Source organism: Hemiscyllium ocellatum, chromosome 14 (assembly GCF_020745735.1).
Source record: "Hemiscyllium ocellatum isolate sHemOce1 chromosome 14, sHemOce1.pat.X.cur, whole genome shotgun sequence".
Lineage (NCBI taxonomy): Eukaryota > Metazoa > Chordata > Chondrichthyes > Orectolobiformes > Hemiscylliidae > Hemiscyllium > Hemiscyllium ocellatum.
The window spans coordinates 72,510,493-72,534,751 of record NC_083414.1 but is presented as its reverse complement, the minus strand read 5'-3'; the positions used below and the strand labels follow the sequence as shown (position 1 = coordinate 72,534,751).

Here is a 24,259-nt window from a genome sequence, read left to right as displayed (position 1 = left end):
ATCACATCACCATGCCTGCTCAGAGAACAACACAGACACCACTTGAGGCCTAGATCACCTTACTTTGGAACTGACTACACCTACAGCTTAAATGCTTCTGTCAGGCTATTTTGCACACACAGACAGCTATGCATTACACACATTCATACAGGATGTTTTGTGCTGACATGGACACACGTATTTTACAGCTCCTAGCTTCCTTTCTTGGTGGTGATTGACTTTAGCACTGAAACCATCTGGACTTGAACTTATTTTTCAGCAAAGTGGAAGACGCTGGCAACTCAGGATAGTGAGTGCACTATCAGTCAGAAAGGGGGTGAATATGTCATTGTTCTCTATCAACATCAGAGCTGCATCCAGAAGCTTACGTTCTAGGAATTTTACAACTACAGCATTGATGCTCATTGGATTGAATCAGTCTACAAGTACATTAAAGTTACCCATGATTAATACATTCCCTTGCTACCTCTAATTTTCTGATCTACATCATTCCATACATGATCACTGGTGGCCTGTAAACATCTCCAACCAATATTTGCAGTCCACTACTCCTTCTTAAACTTACCAAAACAGATTATATGTCTTATTTTTCCAATCTAAGATCCTCTCATGAATGTAATGATACTATCCCTGATTGTCAACACTGCTCCACTTCTTTGTTTTTCATTCCTATCCTTCCTGAATGTTGAACATCTTTGAATGGATGACAGAGATGGTTTACTAAGATCAGCTCTGATGAAGAGTTATCTAGACTAGAATCGTTGACCCACTGCAATCTCCAGCATTTGTTGTTTTTAGTACAGATTCCAGTATGTGCAGTAATTTACTCCTACACTGGTTTGGACACTATTAGCTATGAGGAAAAATTGGACAAACTTGGCTTGTTTTCACTGAATATCAGAGGATTAGGGGTGATCTGATAGAAGTTTACAAAATTATGAGAAGCACAGAAGAATGAATAGTTGGAGTCTTTTCCCAGGGTAAAAATTGTCAATTACTAGGGGACACAGGTTGAATGTAAAAGGGAGAAAGTTTAATCAAGATGTGAGAGGCAAGTTTTGTTTTACACAAGGAGTGGTAAGTGTCTGGAATGTGCTGCCAGAGAGGTAGAGGTGGATACAATAGCAATGTTTAAGAGGCATTTTGACAGATGAATGAATAGACAGGGAATAGAGGTTACAGACCGCAGAGAGGCAGAAGCTTTTTAGTTTAGAAAGCATTGTGTGTTGGTGCAGTCTTGTTGGGTCAAAGCACCTGTTCCTGTGCTGTACTGTCCTTGGTTAAGACAACAAGACATAGGAGCAGAAATTAGGCAATTCAGCCCTTCGAGTCTGCTCTGCTAGTTAATTATAGTTGGTAAGTTTCTCAACCCCATTCTCCCACTTTCCCCCAGTAACCCTTGATTCCTTTTACAATCTAGAACCTATCCATTTCCATCTTAAATGTACTCATGACCTGACCTCCACAGCCTTCTGTGGCAGAGAATTCCTAGATTCACCACTCTCTGGCTGAAGAAGTTTCTCTTTACCTCTTTTTGAAAAGGTCCTCCCTCTACTCTAAGGCTATGCCCTCAGGTCCTGGTCTCTCATACTAATGGAAACATCTTCCCAACATCTGTTCTGTCCAGGCCATTCAGTGTTCTAGTCAAAATGTGTGGCATTGGAAAAGAGCAGCAGGTCAGGCAGCAGCTGAGAGCAGGAGAGTTGATAATTCGGGCATAAGCCCTTCATCAGGAATGTGTTCTGTAAGTTTCAATTAGATCCCTCTAAAGTCCATCGAGCATACAGGGGAATCTCGATAATCCGATCGAGATGGGCGGGCACTATTTTGTTTGGATATTCGATTATTTGGTTAATCGGTTTAATGCCTTTTCTCTGGGGCTCGGAGTTTTTAAAGTCTGCTCCCTATTCAGGACACTGCAGCAGTACACAGCGTGCGAGACCCTGCCCCCAACACTGCCCTTTCCAAACCCCCCCCACCCCTCCCCCGCCAGACTGGACACCAACAATAAGACTGCTGCTGCTGCCTTACTTACTTACACACACACACACACACACACACACACACACACACACACACACACACTTTGTACAGGACAATGTTGGTCAGATTATCTGGGGAAGGGAGGTTTAGGGTTCACTGCTCTGTAGAACTCCAGGGAAAGTGTAGGGAAGAGTAAGGGTGGGAGGTAAGTCATTTGGAGATGGTGCCTCTTTAATCATTGTAAACAAAAGACACGATCACTGTTAAAAACACATCTTTGATGTAATGTTTCAATTGGGAGCTCGAGATCTCCTTTGGATAATCCAATTTTCGGATAATTGGTATTCGGATAATCGAGGTTCCTCTGTATATTCAGAGTCCTCAAATGTTCCTCATATGTTAAGCTGTTCACTTCTGGGACTATTCTCGTGAATCTCCACTAAATACACAGCAGGGCCAGTACATCTGTCCTAAGATATGGGCCCAAAACTGCGCACAATACTCCAAATGTGGTCTGATCAGAGCCTTTTAGAGCCTCAGAGGTACATCCCTCCCTACTTTCATATTCAAATCCTCGCGAAATAAATGTCATCATTGCATTTGCCTTACTAACTACTGACTCAACCTTCAAGTTTACCTTAAGAGAATCCTTGACTAGACCTCAAAGTCTCTTTGCACTTCAGACTTCTGAATTTTCTCCCCATTTAGAAAATACTCCATGCCTCTATTCTTCCTACCAAGGTGCATGACCTCACTTTCCCATGTTGTACTCCATCTGCCACTTCTTTGCCCTCTCTCCTAACCTGTCCAAATCCTTCTGTACCCTCCCCGCCTCCTCAATGTTACCTGTCCCTCAACCTATCTTTGTATCATCTGCAAATTTATCCAGAATGCCTCAGTTCTTTCTTTTGGATCATTAAGGTATAAAGTGAAAAGTTGTGGTCCCAACACAGCTTTGTGGGACACCACTTGTCACCAGCCACCACCCTGAGGTGCTTTCTGCCAGACAGCCAAGCTTCTATCCATGCTAGTAGCTTGCCTTTAACACTATGAGCCCTTATCTTACTCAGTAGTTTCCTGTGTGGCACCTTGTCAAAGGCCTTCTTGAAATCCAGGTAAATAACATCCATTGTCTCTCCTTCCTCAAAGATTACCACTAAAGCCTCCACTATCTCTCTAGCTATCTCCCTTAGATCTCTGGAGTATCTGGTCTAGGTGATTTATCCACCTTCAGGTCATTCAATTTTTCTAGCATCTTCTCCTTGGTGATGACCACCATACTCAGCTCTGCCCCTCACCCTCTTGAATTTTTGGGATACTACTTTTGTCTTCCACTGTGAAGACTAATGCGAAGTAATTATTTGGTTCCTTTGCCATTTCTTTGTTCCCCACTACTATCTCTTCTGCGTCATTTTCCAATGGCCCAATGTCCACTTTGAATTAGAATGTTCCTGCTTCTCACAGTCAGCTTTGCTTGCATTCTATCTGAACTCCGTTTTGGGTGACATGCCTCTGGCAAGCTAGTTTAACTCATTTCCAACAGGATTAGTAAATCTCCCTGCAAGGATATTAAACCCAGGTCTGCTGAAGTGTTTAACCATCCACCTTTGCCAGTCCCACCAGCCCCAAAATTTGTCCCAACACTCCAGAAATGAAAAACCTCTTACACCACTTCTCCAGCTACAAGGTGCTTTGAGTTGTACAAGCTTCTGAATTATTTTCTATGATCAACAATCTCATTACGAGGTTCAGATTGCACATTGGAATACTGTAGGAGGCCCAAAATTGATTCTGGACAAAATATAGGCAACAGTAAAAGGCACAGTATGTTGGTAGATTGGGGTATAAGAAATGATTTATGTGGCATATGAACAGCGTCAGCTTTTTAGGGCCAAATGGCCTTTTGCTCTGTTGTACATAGTGTGTAATTCTGCATAATACTCACAGCCCTTATAGATATCTGTTGGGATCTGTACTGCCATGTAGGAATAATTGACTTTGACCTTGAAGTTCGGATCATCCACAAACTCCAACTGGAGAGGATTAATTTGCTCCCCATCTGAGATTTCATCATCTCTTTCACCACCCTATAAGAAACAGAGAAGACAGAATGAGAAACGCTAAGGAGGATGGAGATGGGAAACTCCAGTACAGGCCTCAGCAGTTTATTCCTGTAAGGCAGAATCATAAATTTGAGAAAAGGGCAAAAAGGTTTTCGTTTTCACAATATTTGCTTCCTCCATGAGGCTGTTCATCCCACATAGAAGCATTGTAACAAGATTTACAGGACCAACTCTCAGTATTATTCTTCATATTACTGACATGAATAAGGGGGTCAAAGCTGAGTAATCAGAACAGTTATAATACTCCAACCTTCATGGGATTAAACAAGACAGCTCAAGTTAAAGATGTGGAACTTGCTTAGGCCAAATATGTTAAATGGCTTGACCACACACTGTACTTCTTATTCAGTGAACCCAAACTAATGAGAACCTGCCGTTAAAAGCTGTTCTCACTCAGTTTATTTGAATCTAGCTTCTACTCCTCTCACACCATTAAAACACGAGTAAAAATCACACATAACTTCTGGTACTTTGATAAGGACTCCATTATCTCTCCCTTTTTTCAAGCTTGCGAATGTTCAATAAAGCTGAAGTACACCATCCTCATTCAAGGTGTCTTTTCACCATTCACCAAGTGAGATTGCCCTCCCCCAGTTCCATTGTGACTTCTCTAGACATAGTTAATCCATCAAAAGTATTAGCTTCCCCTCGCTGCACGGTTACTCTCGAGATCCCCCAAGGATTAATAGTTGGATTCACCTGTTACCTTAAAATTGCCATTTGATAGCAATATCGGTCAAGAAAGAGTCAGCTTTCACATGTATGCTGTCATACTGCTTGGCCTGTCTGCCATCTCTCTGTATCCCTCTTTTGCTTTAAGTTCAATATCAGAAAGGCCAAAATGGTTAGCTGCATCCCCATCACAAGCTCCACTTCTGTATCACCTCTGGCTTAATCCCAAGCAGGACAACCTACAAAACTCAGATGAGTTTTAAACTCCATTTCTACCCGTATACTTAACTCAAGACTTTCCACTCGAGACATTACATTTGAGTCTGCCATTCTTCATAACCTTTCAGATGCCTAAATCTCTGCCACATGAATTCTGTTTCATATCAGGTCCTGTTCAATCAACACTCCTGCTTTCTTATCTAAACTGGCTTTCAGTGTCTTAATATTCAGATCAAAATTTTAATTCTCAACCAGAAATGACTCAAAGCTTTCTTTCACCCTATCCCTATATTCCACCCACCATGTTCTGTTCCTCTTCTTCCCGATTCTTTTCTGCATCCATTCCCTTCACCCGATGTCAGCTCCTTAAACTCCCCGATCATACTCTTTGAAGCTCACTCTCATTTGCATCTCTATCCCCAACCTCCTCCAACCCGTGTGGACTTGTTGGGCCGAAGGGCCTGTTTCCACACTGTAAGTCTAATCTAATCTAATCTAATCTAATCTAATCATTTTAGCATAGCCTTAATTCACACTTTGAATCGCTCATCTCCTGCCAAAGTCTGTTTTCAGGGTAACTGTCTGTGAGCTACCTAGGAATCTGCCAACTCTTGATGCTGAAGATGATATATAAACAAATGTTGTTGCTATTGTTTCCACAACACAAAGCAAAATAATCACAACTAAAAGAAACAGTATGTGATACTCTTAATTCATAATTTCTCACCATAGATTGGAAGTTGTCAGTTTGTTCTCAATTGACATGGCATACTTTGTATCAACAGTCATCATGAGGAAGTCAAAGGTTGCATTACTAAACAGGAGCATTTTCTTTGCAACTTCAGATTTTACTACTAGCTGCCTCAATGACTGACACACTGCACAATGCAGAGATAATCACACAATGTTTCTTTTTCTTGATGCAGATGGCATTATTTTAGGAAATTGCAATTGATGCTATAGGAATTCATCTTGTACTAATCTGTGTCTTTCTTACATTATGCCTTATCTTTAAAATCTAACAATACTTCCTCATTAGTATTCTGGCCTGAACTTCTTACTGAAGCTCTGCCCAAGTATCCAGCAACAGAGAACACTGATGCAGAGTTTCAATTTTCAGGGTTTAAGAAGGAGGAGAACTTGGATTTTATAGCATTAATCATAATCTCAGACAGACTCAAAGTACTTCACAGCCAAAAAGCATTTTTCAGAATATATAGTCACTGTTCTACTGTAGAAAATCTGACCGGAAGTTTTTAAATATTATGTTCCCACCCATAATTTTGGCCAGTAGTCTCTTCTGCTGAATAGATCTGTGTTGTGTGTCAGGGCTCTAAAAATCCCAATATAACAGGCTCCAGGTAAATTGTCTAGAAAGCTGAAGATTCTGATGGACAATTAGCCTGTACCCATTTAAATTGGAGAATGTGGAGGGTTCTGCTGCAGTTAAGTAAATATTTTCCTCAAAAAGAAATTGGGCAATTCAAAACCTAGTCTAACTCCTGGGTAACTAGCAGACTGAACCCCTAATTGCATCTGCCTCAGAGTCCTTATGTTCCTTGGACTCTGATCCAACAATGACTCTTCCCCCACGAGATGTGACAATACCCTCTTCCCCTCTCAGCTCCGTGGAAGCCCCTCTCCTGCCAAAAACGGAGACTGCTTCTTTCCTTGTCACTGGATGTCTCTCTCTCTCTCTCTCTTCCCCTCCCCCCCTCCCCACCCCAGCCACCCTGTCCCCACAGAAACTGAGATCCCACCCCTATTCCCTGCTGCTGGATCTGAAACTCTCCTCTCTCCTTCAGACCCTCTTCTCCAACAAAATCCAATATCTTCCCCCTTCTGCATCCTCCTTGCTCCCCAAGACTGACACCAGCCTCTCCATTCTGGGATACCCCTCTCGCCCCAGGACCCCCATCAACTGTGGGACCTGAGACCACTCCTCTCTCCCCAAGACCTGACACCCGCCCTCCCCCAAGGATCCTATTCTGTTTGTGGGTAGACACTTACCTTTTTGCCCAAACAAAGCCAAAACTCCTTTCCACACCGACCTTCCCTAAAGACATTATAATTTACCTGGCACCTATGTACACCTGCTACCCTTCCACCCTACCCACCTCTCACCCTACTTACCTTATGCAGTTACCATTTTACAGGGGCTGTCAAATGTCTGATGAAATGCTGGATATTTAAATCACAGAATACAGCAATAACTGCCATTAAAGTGGGCATTCGCTTTGCCAGCCCCTGAAAATCTTACATATGATGACACTGTTGGATTTCAGATAAGTACGCATTTCTGAAGGAACAATGATTAGAATCTCTTACTGGAAATGCAAGCCTCGTCTTAATGGAAAGAAGTAAGAGCAGAGTGGCAACTTATGTATGATTGCTACTCCTCAGGAAATCCAGCCAAGGCGATTGATCAGGTGAACTGAAGTAATGAGCTCAGTTGAGGAATAAATATTTAACAGGGCTTTCAGAGTCATTCAGCCTCTTCTGTGAAGAGAGATGTGGGAATGATTTGCAGCTGGCCAAGAGAGTTGATGAGATTTTTGACTAATGCCTCTTACAAAAGATGATACCTCCAACCATGCAGCACTCCCTCTGTAATCTCTGTACAGTAATGCCAGCCTACATTCTGTAATTAGGTCACTGAAGTGAAATTTAAAATGACAACCGTCTGACTCAGAGGCAAGAGGATAACCACATGGCTTAGATTGACATATTTATTTATTGTTGATTAGCAGGCGGAATTCCCAGGTGCAGTGGCTTGATTCCTGCATCTGTTTGTCTTCAGCTTAAATTTGTTTCTCATTTTCATCTTTGAGTTAGCCTTGCAAGTCATTGTTTCCACCTCCAAATTAGAGTGAGCTGATATTTGCCCTTTCGCTGCCATGGTCATTGAATGACATATGGTTCTATTCAGTGTGCCTGATTTATTTAGTTCTTCTCATGTCAATACCTCTTGTGTTAGAGACAATATTTCTGTACCTCAATTGCTCCACTTCTTACATTAGGTTGCTCCTTGTTGTACACGTACTAGAGACCTTACAACCTTCCTCTATGACTGTCATGGTTCTGATAACATCGTCCTGTATACTGCTTCAAAGGAACTGACTTTATTAGACTATAATTTTAGCTTCTGTCTCATTGTCTTGCCATTATCCTTCAGTTCTCAGTTAAAGTCAAATAAGCAGTCAGAATGAATCTCTCGTCACATTTACTGTCATCTTTGTCATCATTTTGATCAATCTTAATTTTTTTTATTACGCTTCTCTCATTCAAGTGTGACTCTTACATTTCACAGAAGATCATGTCCCTTATTAAGGATTCATACAAGTCTCCAGAATTGCTAATGAATGCTACAGTTTTCTGTGTGGTTATTCAGATTCTTGTTTAATTGATCTCACACACCTGGTTAAAAATATGAATTGATGAACTATTGCTTTCACTTGAAATGCAGTATTCATGAGATGCGCACATTAATTCCCAAGTGACACCTTCTCTTCATTGCAAACAATATATTGGCGATACGGTGGCTCAGTCGTTAACACTGCTGTCTCACGGGACCTGGGTTCCATTCCGGCTTCAGATGACTGTCAGTGTGGAGTTTGCACATTCTCCCCGTGTCTGGGTAGGTCTCCTCCGGATGCTCCAATTTCCTCCCACATTCCAAAAGAGGTGCAGATCAGGTAAACTGGCCATGCTAAATTGCCCATAGTGTTAGGTGCATTGGTCAGGGGTAAATGTAGGGAAAGGAGTCTGGGTGGGTTACTTTTCAGAGAGTTGGTGTGGACTTATTGGACCGAAGGGCCTGTTTCCACACTATAGAAAATCTAATCTAATATTGTCTACCTAGAGCATCTACCGCTGTCGATTTCACAGGAACTAGATGTCACAGTCTTGGCCTGCATGTATTGCTCATCACTAATTGCCCTTGAAAAAGTAATGGTGAACTGCCATCTTGAAAAGCTGATATCCATGTGGATTCATGTACACCCAAAGTGCAGCAAAGGCAGAGTTCCATGATAATGACCCAGCAACAGCGAAGGAGAGGAACTTGCAAGTAGTGGCTACAGCAGAAAGAAAGTTTATCCTCTCTGCTAGTTAAAGTCTTCCACAACATTGCCCCACACCCCCTAAAAAAGTATTAACTGTGACTAAAAGTATCTACTTCTATTAATAATTAAATGGGGCTGTTTTCTCTGGAACATTAGAGGCTGAGGGGTGACCTTATACAGGTTGGGTTGGATTGGGTGAACAGCCAAAGTCTTTTGCCCAGGGTATGGGAGTCTAAAACTAGAATACATAGGTTTAAGGTTAGAGGAGAAAGACATTAAACAGACCGAAGGCACAAAGAGTGATGCATGTATGGAATGAGCTGCCAGAGGATGTATTGGAGGCTGGTACAAATACAACATTTAAAAGGCATCTGGGATAACAACTTTTAATGAATAGGTTTTAGCGGGATGTGAGCCAAATTATGGCGATTGGGACAAGATTAATTTAGGTATAGACAAATTGGACAAAAGGGTCTATTCCTGAGCTGCAAGATTCTATTTCGCAAAAGTAGTTAAAGATATATATCTTTTTATTTTTCTTATATTTTTGACTGTGAAGTGGAATGGGAAAACGTATAAAAAACCAAAGGTCGCTAAAGGATTACTGCATTTTTGAAAGCAAGTAACAAGTCACTAATTGTAGATGTTTCGGGTCCAGTATTCCTTCCTCAGAACTGCAGTGTTTTTGTTTCTCATTCACAGCAGCCACAGTTCTTTTAGTTTTTACTCATTTTAGACACTGTTTACGTAGCTGTTGGTCTCAGCAGTAACAGGTGATGCTGCAGATGAACTGCAGCCAAGAACTGGGTACAAATGGAAACCCAACCAGTGTTAAGTAGCTGTTTGGTCTGTGAAATAGTGACTGCTTATTGATGACAAAGGCCTCCTGCTGACCATAAACTATGTAACTGGTTCTCAGGTAGCTGACCACTTTAGGAATATTAACAGATAGTGAGAAGCATTCAACATCCATCAGCTCAGGAGCTTTCTCTATTCACTGTAGTAAAGTAAGATTTAAACCTGAAGAACACCAGTTTATCGTTACATATAACACTGAACAGTACAGGCCCTTTGGCCCTTGATGTTGGGCCAAGCATTTATCTTAATCTAAGATCAACCTAACCTACACACCTCGTGATTCACTGCTGTCCATGTGCTTGTCCAGCAGTTGCTTAGATGTCCCTAACTCTCTCTCTGACTCTACTACCACCGCTGGCAGTGCATTCCACATACATGCCACTCCCTGCATAAAGAATCTACCTCTGACATATATACCTTCCTCCAATCACCTTAAAATTATGACTCCTCATGACAGCCATTTCTGCCTATGGGAAAAGTGTCTGTCTATCTACTTTATCTATGCCTCTCATTACCTTGTACACTTCTATCAAGTCACTTCTCTTCCTTCTTCTCTCCAGTTTGAAAAGCCCTAGCTCACCCAACCTCTCTTCATAAGAGAAGCCCTCCAATCAAGGCAGCATCCTGGTAAATCTCCTCTGCACCCTCTCTAAAGTGTCGACATCCTTCCTATGATGAAGTGACCAGAATTGCACATGATATTCCAAATGTGGTCTAAACAGGGTTTTATAGAGCTGCAGCAAAGCCTCCCGGCTCTCAAAGTCAATCCCCCTGTTAATAAAAGCCAAAACACCATAGGCATTCTTAATAACCTTATCAATTTGGGTGACAACTTTGAGGGATTATGTACGTGGACTTCAAGATCCCACTGTCCCTCCACACTGCCAAGAATCCTGTCTTTAATCCTGTATTCAGCATTCAAATTCAAAATGAAACACTTCACATTTATTCAGGTACTCCATCTGCCACTTCTCAGCCCAGCTCTACATCCTGTCAATATCTTGTTGTAGCCTGCAACAGCTCTCAACACTATCTACAGCACCACTGACCTTTGTGTCATCAGCAAACTTACTAACCCACCCTTCCACTTCTCCATCTTAGTCATTTATTGAAAATTACAGAGCAGAGGCCCAACAACATCCCTGCAGGACACCACTGGTCACCGACCTCCAGGCAGAATATTTTCCATCCACTACCACTCGCTGTCTTCTTTCATCCAGCCAATTCTGTATCCAGACAGCCAAACTTCCCTGTATCCCAGACCTAACTTTCTGAATGAGCCTACCATGGGGAAACTTATAAAATGCCTTGCTGAAATCCATATACACCACATCTACTGCCCGACCTTGGTTAACTTGTCTCGCCATATCCTCAAAGAAATCAATAAGGCTTGAGAGGCATGACCTGTCCCTCACAAAGTCATGCTAACTACCTTTAATCAAACTACGGTTTTCCAAATAGTCATCAATCCTATCTCTCGGAATCCTTTCCAGTACCTTGCTTACCATACATGTAAGAGTGACTGATCCATAATTCTCAGAGATTTCCCTATTCCATTTCTTGAACACAGGAACAACACTCGCCTCCCTCCAATCATCTGGTACTATTCCCGTGTAGGGTGAGGATACAAAGATCATCGCCAGAGGTGCAATAATCTCAGTCCTCGCCTCACGTAGTACCCTTGGATATATCTGGTCCAGTCCTGAGGACTTATCTATCTTGATGTTCCCAGAATTTCCAGCACATCTATTTTCTTAATATCAATCTGTTCAAGCCAATGAACCTGGTCCACGGCGTTCTCACTATCAACAAGGTCCCTCTCTCTAGTGAATACCGAAGCAAAAAAACTAATTTAGGGCCTCCCCTATCTTTTTAGATTCCAGGCACAAGTTCCCTTCACAATTCCTGATCAGCCTTACCCTCTGATTATTCTCTTAGTCTTCACCTAATCATTCCGGTCAAGGCTTTTTCATGCCCCCTCCAAGCTCATCCCAGTCCATTTTTGAGTTCTTTCCTAGCTACCCTGTAATCCTCTACAGCTGTGCCAGATCCTTGCTTCCTCAACCTTCAGTAAGTTTCCTTCTTCCTTTTGATGAGAAGCTCCTCTTCTCTTGTCACCCAAGGTTCCTTCACCTTACCATTCCTTGCCTGTCTCAGTGGGACAAAGTTATACAACACTCACAACAAGTGCTCCTTAAATAGCCTCCACATTTCTGTTGTATATTTCCTGTAGAATAATTGTTCTCAATTTATACTCCATAGCTCCTGTCTAATAGCAGTATAATTTCCCTTCCCCAATTAATAACAATACTGTCTGTTCCTATCCCTCTCCATGGCTATGGTAAAGGTGAGGCAGTTGAGATCGGACATCTGACCTGACTCGTTGCCTGGCACCAAATCCAATATGGTCTCTCCCCTAGTCAGCCTACCTTCATATTGAGTCACGAATCCTTCCTGGACACACCTGGCAAAATCAGCTCTATCCAGACCATCTGCACTAAGGAGGTTCCAATCAATACTGGGGAAGTTGAAGTTACCCATAACAACAACTCTCTTACATCTGCACCTTTCCAAGATCTGCTGTCCAATCTGTTCTTCCATCTCACTGCTGCTATTGGGGGGTCAATAGAAAATACCCAATAAAGTGATTGCTCCTTTCCTCTCACTGACTTCCACCCATATTGACTCAGTGGATAAACCCTCCTCATCAACTTGCTTTACTGCAGCTGGGATGTACTCTATAACTAACAATGCAACTTCCCCATCTCTGTTCTTTTACCTCCCCTCCCTGTTCTTTTTAAAAGATCCAGCAACCATTCCTCCCTTGTGAAATCCATGTCTCTGTAATGGCTACAACATCGTAGGTCCAAGTTCTGAGCCACAAAGTAGGGCTCATTGCCAGGGACCTGGCCACTACGGCTTTCCCGAGAGATCTTCCCCCCAACAGTATCCAAAATGGTATACTTATTATTGAGGGGAAAGGTCACAGGGGATCTCTGCACTGTCTGCCTTTTCCCATTCTGTCCCAATTGTAACCCATGTACCCTTTTTCCTGTACCTGAGGTGAAACTACCTCCCTGTAATTCTTCTTTGTTACCCCCTCCACCTCCAAATGATCTGAAGTTCATCCAGCTCCAGTTCCCTAACACGGTTTCCGAGAAGCTGGAGTTGGATGCACTTCCTGCAGACAAAGTATGTGGGACACTAGTGGTGACCGTTACCTCTCACATCCTACTGGAAAAGCATGTAACCGTCCTAACATCCATTCCCACTGTTCTGAATTCCCAAAGATTCTATTGAAAAAACTAGTAACCTTACTGAATCAGCACACAGAACCTTTTGTTTTCGTTGAGGAGGACGACGGATGGGAAAGACTATGGGAATAGTGTTTCGGGTAAAGCAACTGCCCAATAAATTACCTCACTTACTCAGCAGTCCCGTGTCCACTCCAGCTCAGCAGGTGCTCTGCCTATTCACAAGTTAAGTTTTTAAAGGATTAATTTACCTTCCCAGCAGCCCCATGGTCCTCACTCTCACCATTCCCGCTGCTGCTGCAAAATGGAGGCTGTTGATCCCACGAGGTAAATTATTAAAGGATTAACTTACTTTCCTGGCAGCCCCCTGGTCCTCGCTCTCACCGCTGCTGCAAAATGGAGACCGCTGATCCCATGAGGTAAGTTATTAAAGGATTAATTTACCTTCCCAGCAGCCCGCTGGTCCTCGCTCTCACTGCTCCCACTGCTCCTGCAAAATTGTTCTTCGTCAGCAGTTGTTGTAAGCTGTGATTTTTAAGTAATGGATCAGAGACCTTTTTTTAAGAGTGTGAACCAGCCCCACGCATCTCCTACATAGTAATGAAAACATCCAGAGAAGGAGCACTAAGAAATAATGTACCAAAGAACACAAGGACCAGAGAATCTGCTGAGATGAACAGAGGTCATTGAACTGCTTTCTCAGTTTTTCCTTCAGTCATAACACCCATGTCTCCCCATTCCTTATCTGCGTTGTAAGTGGGCACTTTTAAGGGAATTAGAGATGTTACTAGCAGAGTTATTTGCGAACAGTTTATAATTGTTTACCTATGGATACAGACTATTTTAATAAAGTTATTCTTGTTATGTATAGAAATCTGGCCCATGCTTTCTGTCAACCTGTGTTCTGATAGACAGGTAAATTAGGGACTTCCGTGTAGTTCTTAAAATCTTTACCTTTTCTAAAGACTCCAGGAATGGCAATGTTTGATTTCCAGCATGCTCCCCAGTGAGGTGTAACAAATTTTAGATTGGAAGAGAAGATTCTAATATTACGAAGCATCAGACTCTCAGGATTTTAAAGCGGGAAGTTAGGCCATTCAGCTCATCATGTTTATACTTGCTCTTCAAATCAGTATCATGACTTAGTGCCATTCTTTTGCCATTGCCCCATAATCCTGCACAGTTTCTATTTAAATTGACACCAAATGCCCTTTTGAATGCCTTGATTGAAACTGCCTCCACCACACTTGTAGCCAGTGTGTTTCATTTGCCAACATCTCATTACTCCTTGGAGCAATGCTTTCAACTCTCTTCTCTGGAAGTCAACATCAAGAAACCACCTGTCTCATCACATCAAGGCTGATCTTGAACCAAATCCAAATAAAAATCAGCACATCATCCACTATGCTTTGAAGTTTACCAATCCCTTATGTTGCAATACTCAGGTCACTTTGCATACAGAGACACATATCTATTTCATTCATCTGGACAAGATGTATTTCATTGTTTTTTTTGGCTTGGTTTCTTAATGTTCATTCACTTTGTACTTCCGTGGAGGCTCATAGTACCTAAGGCTCACATTGTGTTTTGTGCAGACAGTAAGGCAGGCTGTTTGAATCTATCCAGAGCACTGAACAGTCAAGAGGAAGGTCATGTTGCTGTATAGCGCCATGTTGCATCAAGGTTACACTTGCAGCATGTGTCATCAGCTTAGGCAGCAAACACTTTGCATGTGCCTCTCACTCTTAAGACTTGGAAATATATCACTGTTCTTTCAATGTTCTCTAACAGCATGTGGATCTACTTACAGAACATGGACTGCAGCAGTTCAAGAAGGGAGCTCACCACCAACTTCTCAAGGGCAACTAGGGATGGGCAATGAAATTTGGCCCAGCCAGCGATACTCATAACTCAGGAATGAATTAAAAGAAGAGGTCAGCATCATAACACATGAAAGGTGGTTAGAGGGTTAGAAATCTAGCCAATCAGGTAGATCCTGTAACCCACTCACAAGAGCACTTACTGGATAACATCTCATTTTTGACCAAACTTTAAGTGCACAATAAGGAAGAAAAATTATTTTCAACACATTCATAGTTGTGGGAGTAAGTTATTTTATTTTTATCTGTGGAGTGGGTTGGGGCATACTTGCTTTGTAAGATCCTGCTGGGAGAAATTGATTCAGGCATTTATCAGACATCATTTGATTCAGTGATGCAACACATCTTTGATCAAAATACAATTCATGTGCAGTTGCATTGACCAACAATGTACATGGTAAATCTTGGTCTCAAGAAATCCTCATCATTCTGTCGTCGATAACAACTGAAAGTTTGCCATCTTTGCAAGGTTGATGTGACCACAGGTTAACTTAAAGGTGTCACCAGCATTCACTAATTCAGAAACAGATTCCACATGTTTCAGTGTTGCACAACACCTCGGAGCTGCTAAACCTGCACACTAAACTGTAAGTGTGTAAGGGTACAGTCTGTTTTATTTAATAGTGTATTTCTTGGGTGCATTGTGGGCTAATGAGGTTGTAGACCTGCCAAAGTAATGTTGTTTGGTGACATGGATTGTGCTGAACCCATCTGAATAAGTTAATAGTTCATGTAGTGGCATTATCATTGAAACACAGAAGTGTCATGGTGCAAAAAGAGGATATTCAGCCCATCATATTTGCACTGGCACTTCAGATAAGCATCACTACCCACTTCCAATTTCCCTTCTTCCCATACCCTTATTTATAATTTCTATCCAAATAATCATCCAATGCCCTCTCGAATACTTCAACTGAAATCTGCCTCTTCCACATTTCCAGGCAATGCAATCCAGACTCAAACTCTCACGACATGGAAAAGATATTTCTCAATTCATATTTACTACTGGTTCTTGATATTTTTATAAGTGGGAACAGTTTCCCCTTGTTTACCCTATCAAACCCACTCACAATTTTGAAAATGTTTACAAGATCTGTTCTTTACCATCTTATCTCCAAGACAAGGGGATTTAGCCCTCATCCTGGGAGGCCTCCCTGCCATAGCGTATTGCAGCCGAAATAAATGCTCATTCCTGTTTTCTATGACTACCCAGGAATCAATGAGAAGATGCACTGGATCTAAATTACACCACATAGCAACAGCCTACCATCCAGAATAGATGCTCTGAGGCTGGTGCCATCATCGTTGTTGTATTCCTTTACAGACAATTCATGAGACAACCATTACAAATGGTTTAGCATTCCCAGGAACAAGAGCAACCTCCAGCATGCCCTTTGGAAGGCAGAAGCAGCAGCAGAACATCCTCTCAGAAAGCTGAAGTTGATGAAGAAAGCCAGAATCAATTATCCTAACTGTAGTTTCCTACAGATGCCCAAAGCTCAGTTTAGACTGAGGATGCCCTGAAATACCAAAACGGAATTGTGTCATCTTACGCAGGAGCTGTGCTCTGAAGGCGAATGTCAAGGCTACAGGACTGCTTAAATTTTATGTTACAGGCTCGGTCCAAGGAGCCAACAGGAACTATGCAGCAGCTCCCAATCCTCAACCCACAAACAGGGAGGCAGTAGCATTGTGGTGATGGACGGGAATCTAGAAACCCAGGCTAATGCTGTAGAGACCCGGGTACAAATCCCACTTTGACAGATGGCGAAATATGAATCTACAAAAAAATGCAATTAAAAGCTAACCTGATGATTACCATATAAATAGTGTTGATAGTTGTAAAAATGCATTTGGTTCATTAATGATTTTAGGGAATGAAATCGGATGCTCTTATCTGGACTTGCCTACAGATTCCAGACCTATAATGATGTGCTTGACTCTTCACTGGCCCCTGAGCCATTTGGGATTGGCAATAAATGCTGACTGAGCCAGCTGTGCCATATCCCAGGAACTTTAAAACAAGTATTAGGTAGGTCACAAGTGCAATTTATTCAAGATCATCGATCATACACAATGTCCTCATCACCAACACGCTGTTCCATCAAGGGGACAAATCCAAGATAACGTGGCAGCACCCACACTCCAAACACTGACACCTCTTTGACTACGTCATTGTCAGAACGAGGGATCGAAAAGATGTTAAAATCACACGTGCCATGACATGAGTCGTCAACTGCAGGACGAATCGTTGCCTGATCCGAACTGGGATTAACGTAAATAAAGCCCGGCTAGAGCAGAGACAAAAGAAGCACTGCCGTAAAAAGTTCAACATTGAGGCACTTAAAGACCAGCAAAACATAGTCTCATACAACCAAATCCTGTCCACAAATCTAGCGACCCTGAGTGACACGAAGTTGCAGGATCCCAATAGCCTCTGGTCCACTCTTACAACCTTCATCATTAATGCCTGCAAAACTTGAATCAGCCATTCAACCAGGAAACACCACAACAGGTTTGATTAGAATGATCAGGAGATCCAAGAATTGTTAAGCTGGAAATGCATGGCATTTCTGAGTGTAAAATGACAACTGCATTCGGAAGAAAAAAGGCATGCCTACAGGTGACTGAATGGAGTGGTCCAAAAGCAAATCCATAATATAAAGACAGGTTATCGTGGAGAAAGCACCGGAGGCCCAATGAATGGGCATCAATCATGACATGCACACAGTTTCTTCTGTGCTGTTATGATCACATACAGACCAAACACTAAAGACCCCACTCCACTGCTGGCAAAGGACAGAATGACTCTTGTCAAAGATAGAGAAGGCATCAAAAAATGTTGCAGGGAGCACTTCAGAACGTCCTCAACTAGGGCTCTGTCATCGATCTGAGTAGCATCCCACAGCATGTTACATGCCATGAGCTCAGCAATATCCCAGGCTTACACAAAGTAGAGAAGGCTGTCCACCAGCCTCAGAACAACAAAGCTGCTGGAGCAGACAGTATCCCTGCTGAGGCGTTGAAGTGCAGAGGTAAAGAGTTCCTGCTGCAGCTGCACACCCTTATTTGCCTTACCTGGAAGGAGAGTATTCCAGGAGAGCTCCGAGATGCCACAGAAGTGAGTATTTTTAAGAAAAGGAAGCTAGTCCAACTGTGGTAACGACAGGGGAGTCTCCCCATTGTTAACCCTCAGAAAAGTCATTGCCAAGGTTCTCTTCAACTATCTCCTCTCTGTGGCTAAGGAACTCCTTCCGGAGTCACAGAGTGGCTTTTAGGCACGGAGGAGCACAATAAACATAATTTTCATTGCACAATAGTTGCAGAAGAATGTAGAGAAAAGAACCTACCACTGTATATGGCTTTCTTCAACCTTATAAATGTCTTTATCACCGTCAATCAGGAAGCATTACAGAACATCCTTCTCCACTTTGGCTGTACCATGTCACAATCCTTTGCCTGCTCCATGATGACATGAAAGTCGTGGTAATGGCTCTACCACTGACGCATTCCCCTTCGGATCAATGTCAAGCAGGGCTGTGTTATCGCCCCAATACAGTTCTCAATCTACCTCACTACAATGCTTCACCTCATCGCCAAGCTCCCCACTGGGGTGGAACTTACAGAACCTGTGAGAAATTATTCAACCTCTGGCCACCTTCAAGCCAAAATCAAAGCTACCTCAACCAGTGTCATCCTGCTGCAGTATGTAGATGATGCTTGTGTGTGTGCAATCTCAGAGGATGTACTCCCGAACATTGTCAGCACCTTTATGGAGGCATTTGAGAGTATGGGTCTCTTTCTGAACATCCGGAAGACAAAGATCCTCCACCAACCTGGCCTGGCATGGTGGAGTAAACCCTCGATCATCAAATTTCATGGGGAGATCTTCAAGGACATTGACCACTTTCAATACCTTGGTAGTGTCCTGTTGGTCAAAGAGCCTATTGATGAAGATATCCAGCATTGCCTCCAATGTGCCAGCACAGACTTCAGCCACCTGAGGAAAAGGGTGTTCGAGAATAACAACATCAGATGGTTTACAGAGCTGTGGTGGCTCCTGCACTCCTATATGGCTCTGAGGCGTGGACTGTCTACAACAGATACCCAAGGCACTGGAACAGTACCAGTAATGCTGCTTGCGCAAGATCTTGTGAATCCACTGGGAAGATAGACACACGAACACCAGTGCTCTCAACCAGGCCAAAGTCCCCTTGAGGCACTGACCACCCTGATCAGCTACAATGGGCTGGGAACATCATCTGCATGATAGACACAAGACTCCCCAATCAGGTGCTCTTCTTCCAGCTTCAAAACAGGAGCGTCCCTGGTGGAAAAAGGAAACACTTCAGTGATACCCTCAAGACGTCACCGGCGAAGTGTGACATTCCCACAGACACCTGGGAATCACTGGCCCAAGTACAAAATGGAGGGGGTGCATCTGGGAAGGTGCTGAGCAACTCGAGACTTCCTGTCAGGAAAAAGCAGAAGCCAGGCAAAAAAAGTGAAAGTAGTCTGCTGCCACACCCACTCCTTCCTATGTCACTTTCTGCCCCAAGCACAACACAGCCTGCAGTAGCCGCCTTGGTCTGTACAGCTGCTGAGAGATTCACTCTGTGAGGGGAAGAGGTGATGAATGAATTATTTAAGATCGTAGCTCTTCATCTATTTTCTTCTAGTGCAACAGCCAGCAGCTCAAGCAGCAGCATTTAGCAATTCCAGTAGCTCCCCCATGTGCAGGACATAAAAGAGTCAATTATCACAGAAGAGTCGGTGCTGAGTCCACCATATCTATACCACCTACATATGATAATTCTGTTGAAATTAGTAACAACAAAGAGTTCCACTCAATCAATGTGTAGCTCAATTGTTATTAACATGGTGATGTCTTGGAGGGCTGTGTCAGGTGTCCTCAGAATTGTCTGTATATTTGATTAATCAAAAGTTCTTGCCTCAATTCAAGGACCACATGCCATATGCAGCTGGCTGCTGAAAAACAAGGAATATCCTCTCTAAAATAGTTGAGGACACTTTAACGGAACCGACTGACTGATCCAGAATTCAGATACAATACTGACCACTTCACCTATCAGGATCATCGAGAAACTAAACATAGGGCTCATCAGGTTCAGGTGGGGCTCTGCATTATACTCCAAACTTGACATAAGTGGAGCAGAGAGACAGTGGATGGTTTAGATGCTGAGATGCTGGCAGTCTTCTAAGGATACAGATAAGGATATCTACTAGAAGGAACATCACATTGAGCATGATAAAGTGATCTATTGTTGAGCACAAGATGCCAGAGAGAGAAGCAATTACTCAAAGAGTGTCATAATATTCAATGGCACAATGGTAACTTTGCTTGAGGCTTAATTTGTGATTTGGTATCCAAAAACTACCCTATGAACATTAACACTTCAAGAGGCATCCCAAGGTAGATTCTTCTGACCCTCCCCCTATCATTCACCTTCTGGAGTGTCCTGAGAAGAAACCTCCGAGGGCCTGTGTGTGGTTCGTCCTGTCTAGATTTATAATGGCACCATCCTGATGGATGAAGTGTCAACTGGAGTGAAGTCAAGGACCCGAGGTCTCTTCACCTTCTCTCATCTTGTCACTGAACACCAACAGCTGTAGTGATGGAGTGCAGATGAGCATACCAGTTTATTGAGTGACTCTGCCAAGCCTTCGGCTACTGCTGTACCTGTCTGTGTATCTGGACAAAGTCATTAGTGACTAACACCACAGGATCATTTCCTGCCTGGGTCTGAGCAGCGCTTTGACAATCCTGAATGCCAGTGATCCCGGGCATTTCTTCCTTGGATAGCTAAGAAGATGTGACAGTGATGTGCTCAGCAGATTGTGTTGTATAGGAATTAGGAGGTCATGTTGTGGCTGGACAGGACATTTTTGGAATACTTTGTGCAATTCTGGTCTCCCTGCTATAGGAAGGAGGTTGCGAAACTTGAAAAGGTTCAGAAAGGATTTACAAGGAGATTGCCAGAGTTGGAGGGTTTGAGCTATAGGCTGGGACTATTTTCCCTTAGGTGTCAGATGCTGAGGGGTGACGTTATAGAGGTTTATAAAATCATAGATAGGGCGAATAGACAAGGTCTTTTCCCCAAGATAGCACAGTCCAAAACTAGAAGGCATAGGTTTAGGGTGAGAGGGGAAAGATTTAAAAGGGACCTAAGGTGCAGCTTTTTCATGTACAGAGTGGTGCATGTATGGAATAAGCTGCCAGAGGAAAATACAATTACAACTTTTAAAAGGCATCTGGATAGGTATATGAATAGAAAGGGTTTAGAGGGATATGGGCTAAATGCTGGCAAATGGGACTAGATTTATTTAGGACATCGGGTTAGCGTGGACGTGTTGGACAGAAGTGTCTGGTTCCATGTTTATAGCTCAATGACACTACGCTCTTGAACCTTTGCTGGAACATACCAAGGTGCAAGTATTTGAGCTGATGGAGGCTCAGGAGATAGTCTCATTGATCCATCTCCTGAGGGATTTTCTTCCTCAGTGGAGGAAGAGGAGCTGATTGCTGAACTCTTTAGGACAGAAACTGTATTGGCGCTAGTGCTACCTACTTAAAAGAGAGGCCATTCATTGAGCTATGGTGTAGAAGCTGAGCATCTTAAGAATACATTAACTGCTGTAGTAAGAAAGAACAGCGTAGCACAGCACAATGATATTTACTAGATTGTATGGATATGGAGTTGATTTATTTGATTTATTATTGTCACATATACCAAGATACAGATAAAGTATCCAGACAAATCATATCTTACATAACTCCATCAGGATAATAAGAATAAAATGCAGAACATTATGTTAAAGCTACAGAGGAACATAGAACATAGAACAATACAGTACAGAACAGGCCCTTCAGCCCACGATGTTGTGCCGAACATTTGTCCTAGCTTAAGCACCTATCCATGTACCTATCAAATTGCTGCTTAAAGGTGCAGATAAAGGTCAACTCTCTTTTATGAGAGGCCCGTTCAAACGTCTGATAACAGCAGAGAAGTACGGTGGCACAGTGGTTAGCACTGCTGCCTCACAGCGCCTGAGACCCGGGTTCAATTCCCGACTCAGGCGACTGACTGTGTGGAGTTTGCGCGTTCTCCCCGTGTCTGCGTGGGTTTCCTCCGGGTGCTCCGGTTTCCTCCCACAGTCCAAAGATGTGCGGGCCAGGTGAATTGGCCATGCTAAATTGCCCATAGTGTTAGGTAAGGGGTAAATGTAGGGGTATGGGTGGGTTGCGCTTCGGCGGGTTGGTGTGGACTTGTTGGGCTGAAGGGCCTGTTTCCACACTGTAAGTCTAATCTAATCTAATGTAAGCTATTCTTAAATCTGTTGATACATGTTTTCAAACTTTTGTATCTCCTGCCCAATGGAAAAGGGTGGAAGACAGTATAACCAGGTGAAATATTTGATTATGTTGGCTATTTCCTCAAAGCAGTGGGAAGTATAGAAGGAGTCAATGTGAGGAAGGCTGCTTTTCCCGATGGATTGGGCTGCACTCACAATTCTCTGTAATTCCTCGCAGTCATGTGCACAGCAGTTGCCATACCAAGTTGTGACGCAACTGGATTGTCACAGAGTCATAGAGGTCTACACCATGGAACAAGGCCCTTTGGCTCAACTTGCCCATGACATCCAATTGTCAGAGTTAAACTAGTCCCAGTTACTGCATTTGTCCATATCTCTCCATACCAATGCCATCCATGTACCTGTGCAAATATTTCTTAAATGACAAAATTGTAATTGCTTTACTACTATCTTTGGCAGCCCTTTCCAGACACTTACCACCCTCTGTGAAAAGATTTCCTCTCTGGAGCATTTTATATCTCTCCCCTCTCCCAACTTAAACCGATGTTGTCTAGTTTTAGACTCCCTGACCATGGGGAAAGGATGTCGGCTATCTACCTTATCTCTACCTCTCATGATTTTGTAGACTTCTAGCACATCAATCTCCTATGTTCCAGGGAAAAATGCCCCAGTCTATCCAACCTCTTCTTATAAGGAGGCTTTTTATGGTGCATTTATTAAAAATGGTAATAGTGGACATGCCAAATTTCCTTGGTCTTCTGAGAAGGTAGAGGCAATGGTGTGCTTTCTTGACCGTAGCATCGATATAGAATCATCGTAGAATCATAGAATCTCTTCAGTGAGAAACAGGCCATTTGGCCCAACAAGGTCACACAAACCCTCCGAGGGGTATCTCACCCAGACCTATCCTCCTACCCTATAATCCTGCATTTCCAGCGAATAATGTACCTATCCTACACATCCCTGAATGTTTTGTGCAATTTAGCATGGCCAATCCATCTAATTTGCACATCTTTGAACTGTGGGAGGAAACCGAGCACCCGGCAGAAACCCAAGCCGACACTAGATGAACATGCAAACTCCACAAGCACAGTAGCCCAAGGTTGGAAATTAACTCGTGTCCCTGGCGCTGTGAGGCAGTATGTGGATGCACCAAGACAGATTTTTGGTGATATTCTCACTGTCTCTAATAGTTGGTCTCAGTCTTTTCCAGACATTATGAGCATCTGCTTCACATAGGAGTTGGGTAGCTGTATGTCAGCAATTGCCCTGCCCATCTGGCCTTGTCTGTCCAGTTATGAGATAGTTCCTTCTGTATGGTGACAAAAGGAGGAATTCAGTGAGATGAAGATGAGTGCAAGGGTTGTTACTGGTGGTGAAGGAACAGGACAAGTGGATGAGCTAGCTCCAGTGAGTGAATAGGAAACACGGAGGAGTGGAATACTCAGTAGGTTAGGGGCTTGAAGTGGAGGTCAGCCTTTGAGTGGAATGCTGCATAAGAGTTGTGACCATTAGGCTGGTGATGTTACTGTGCAGTTAGATCGAGTGCAAGGGTAGTGCTATGAAGATGGTAGCATTCCCCTGAGGAGCGCTGAAGATTGTTGACTTGCTTCTCACATGGTTGGGCGTGTTGCTTGATCTGAGAAGTGACACTGACCCGGAACGTTATCTGGGAACAAGCTGACTGGGTTTGGTGGTGTGGACCGGTTTGCTGGTTCCGTCCTCACTATCATCCCATTCACCAGCACTTCCAGGTCCCTGTCAGTGAAACGAGGTGCAAGGCTCTCTTTCTGAGATGTGTTCTATGTGATAATGTGAAGCACAACAAGGTTAAGCCAGTGCTCAAAGTGATTCATGCAAGTGAATGCAAA

At 43.0% G+C, this 24,259-nt stretch overlaps 1 protein-coding gene across 1 annotated transcript in view; it reads right to left on the bottom strand.

Moving 5' to 3' along the window:
- Positions 1 to 24,259, bottom strand: part of cacna2d2a (calcium channel, voltage-dependent, alpha 2/delta subunit 2a) — an 871,148-nt gene that overhangs the window by 302,202 nt on the left and 544,687 nt on the right. Inside the window, exons 6-7 of the mRNA XM_060835047.1 lie at positions 20,521 to 20,533; positions 3,929 to 4,057 (exon numbers count right to left, since the gene is read on the bottom strand). Coding sequence (XP_060691030.1) covers positions 3,929 to 4,057; positions 20,521 to 20,533 — 142 coding nt within the window. The remainder of the gene's footprint in view (positions 1 to 3,928; positions 4,058 to 20,520; positions 20,534 to 24,259) is intronic.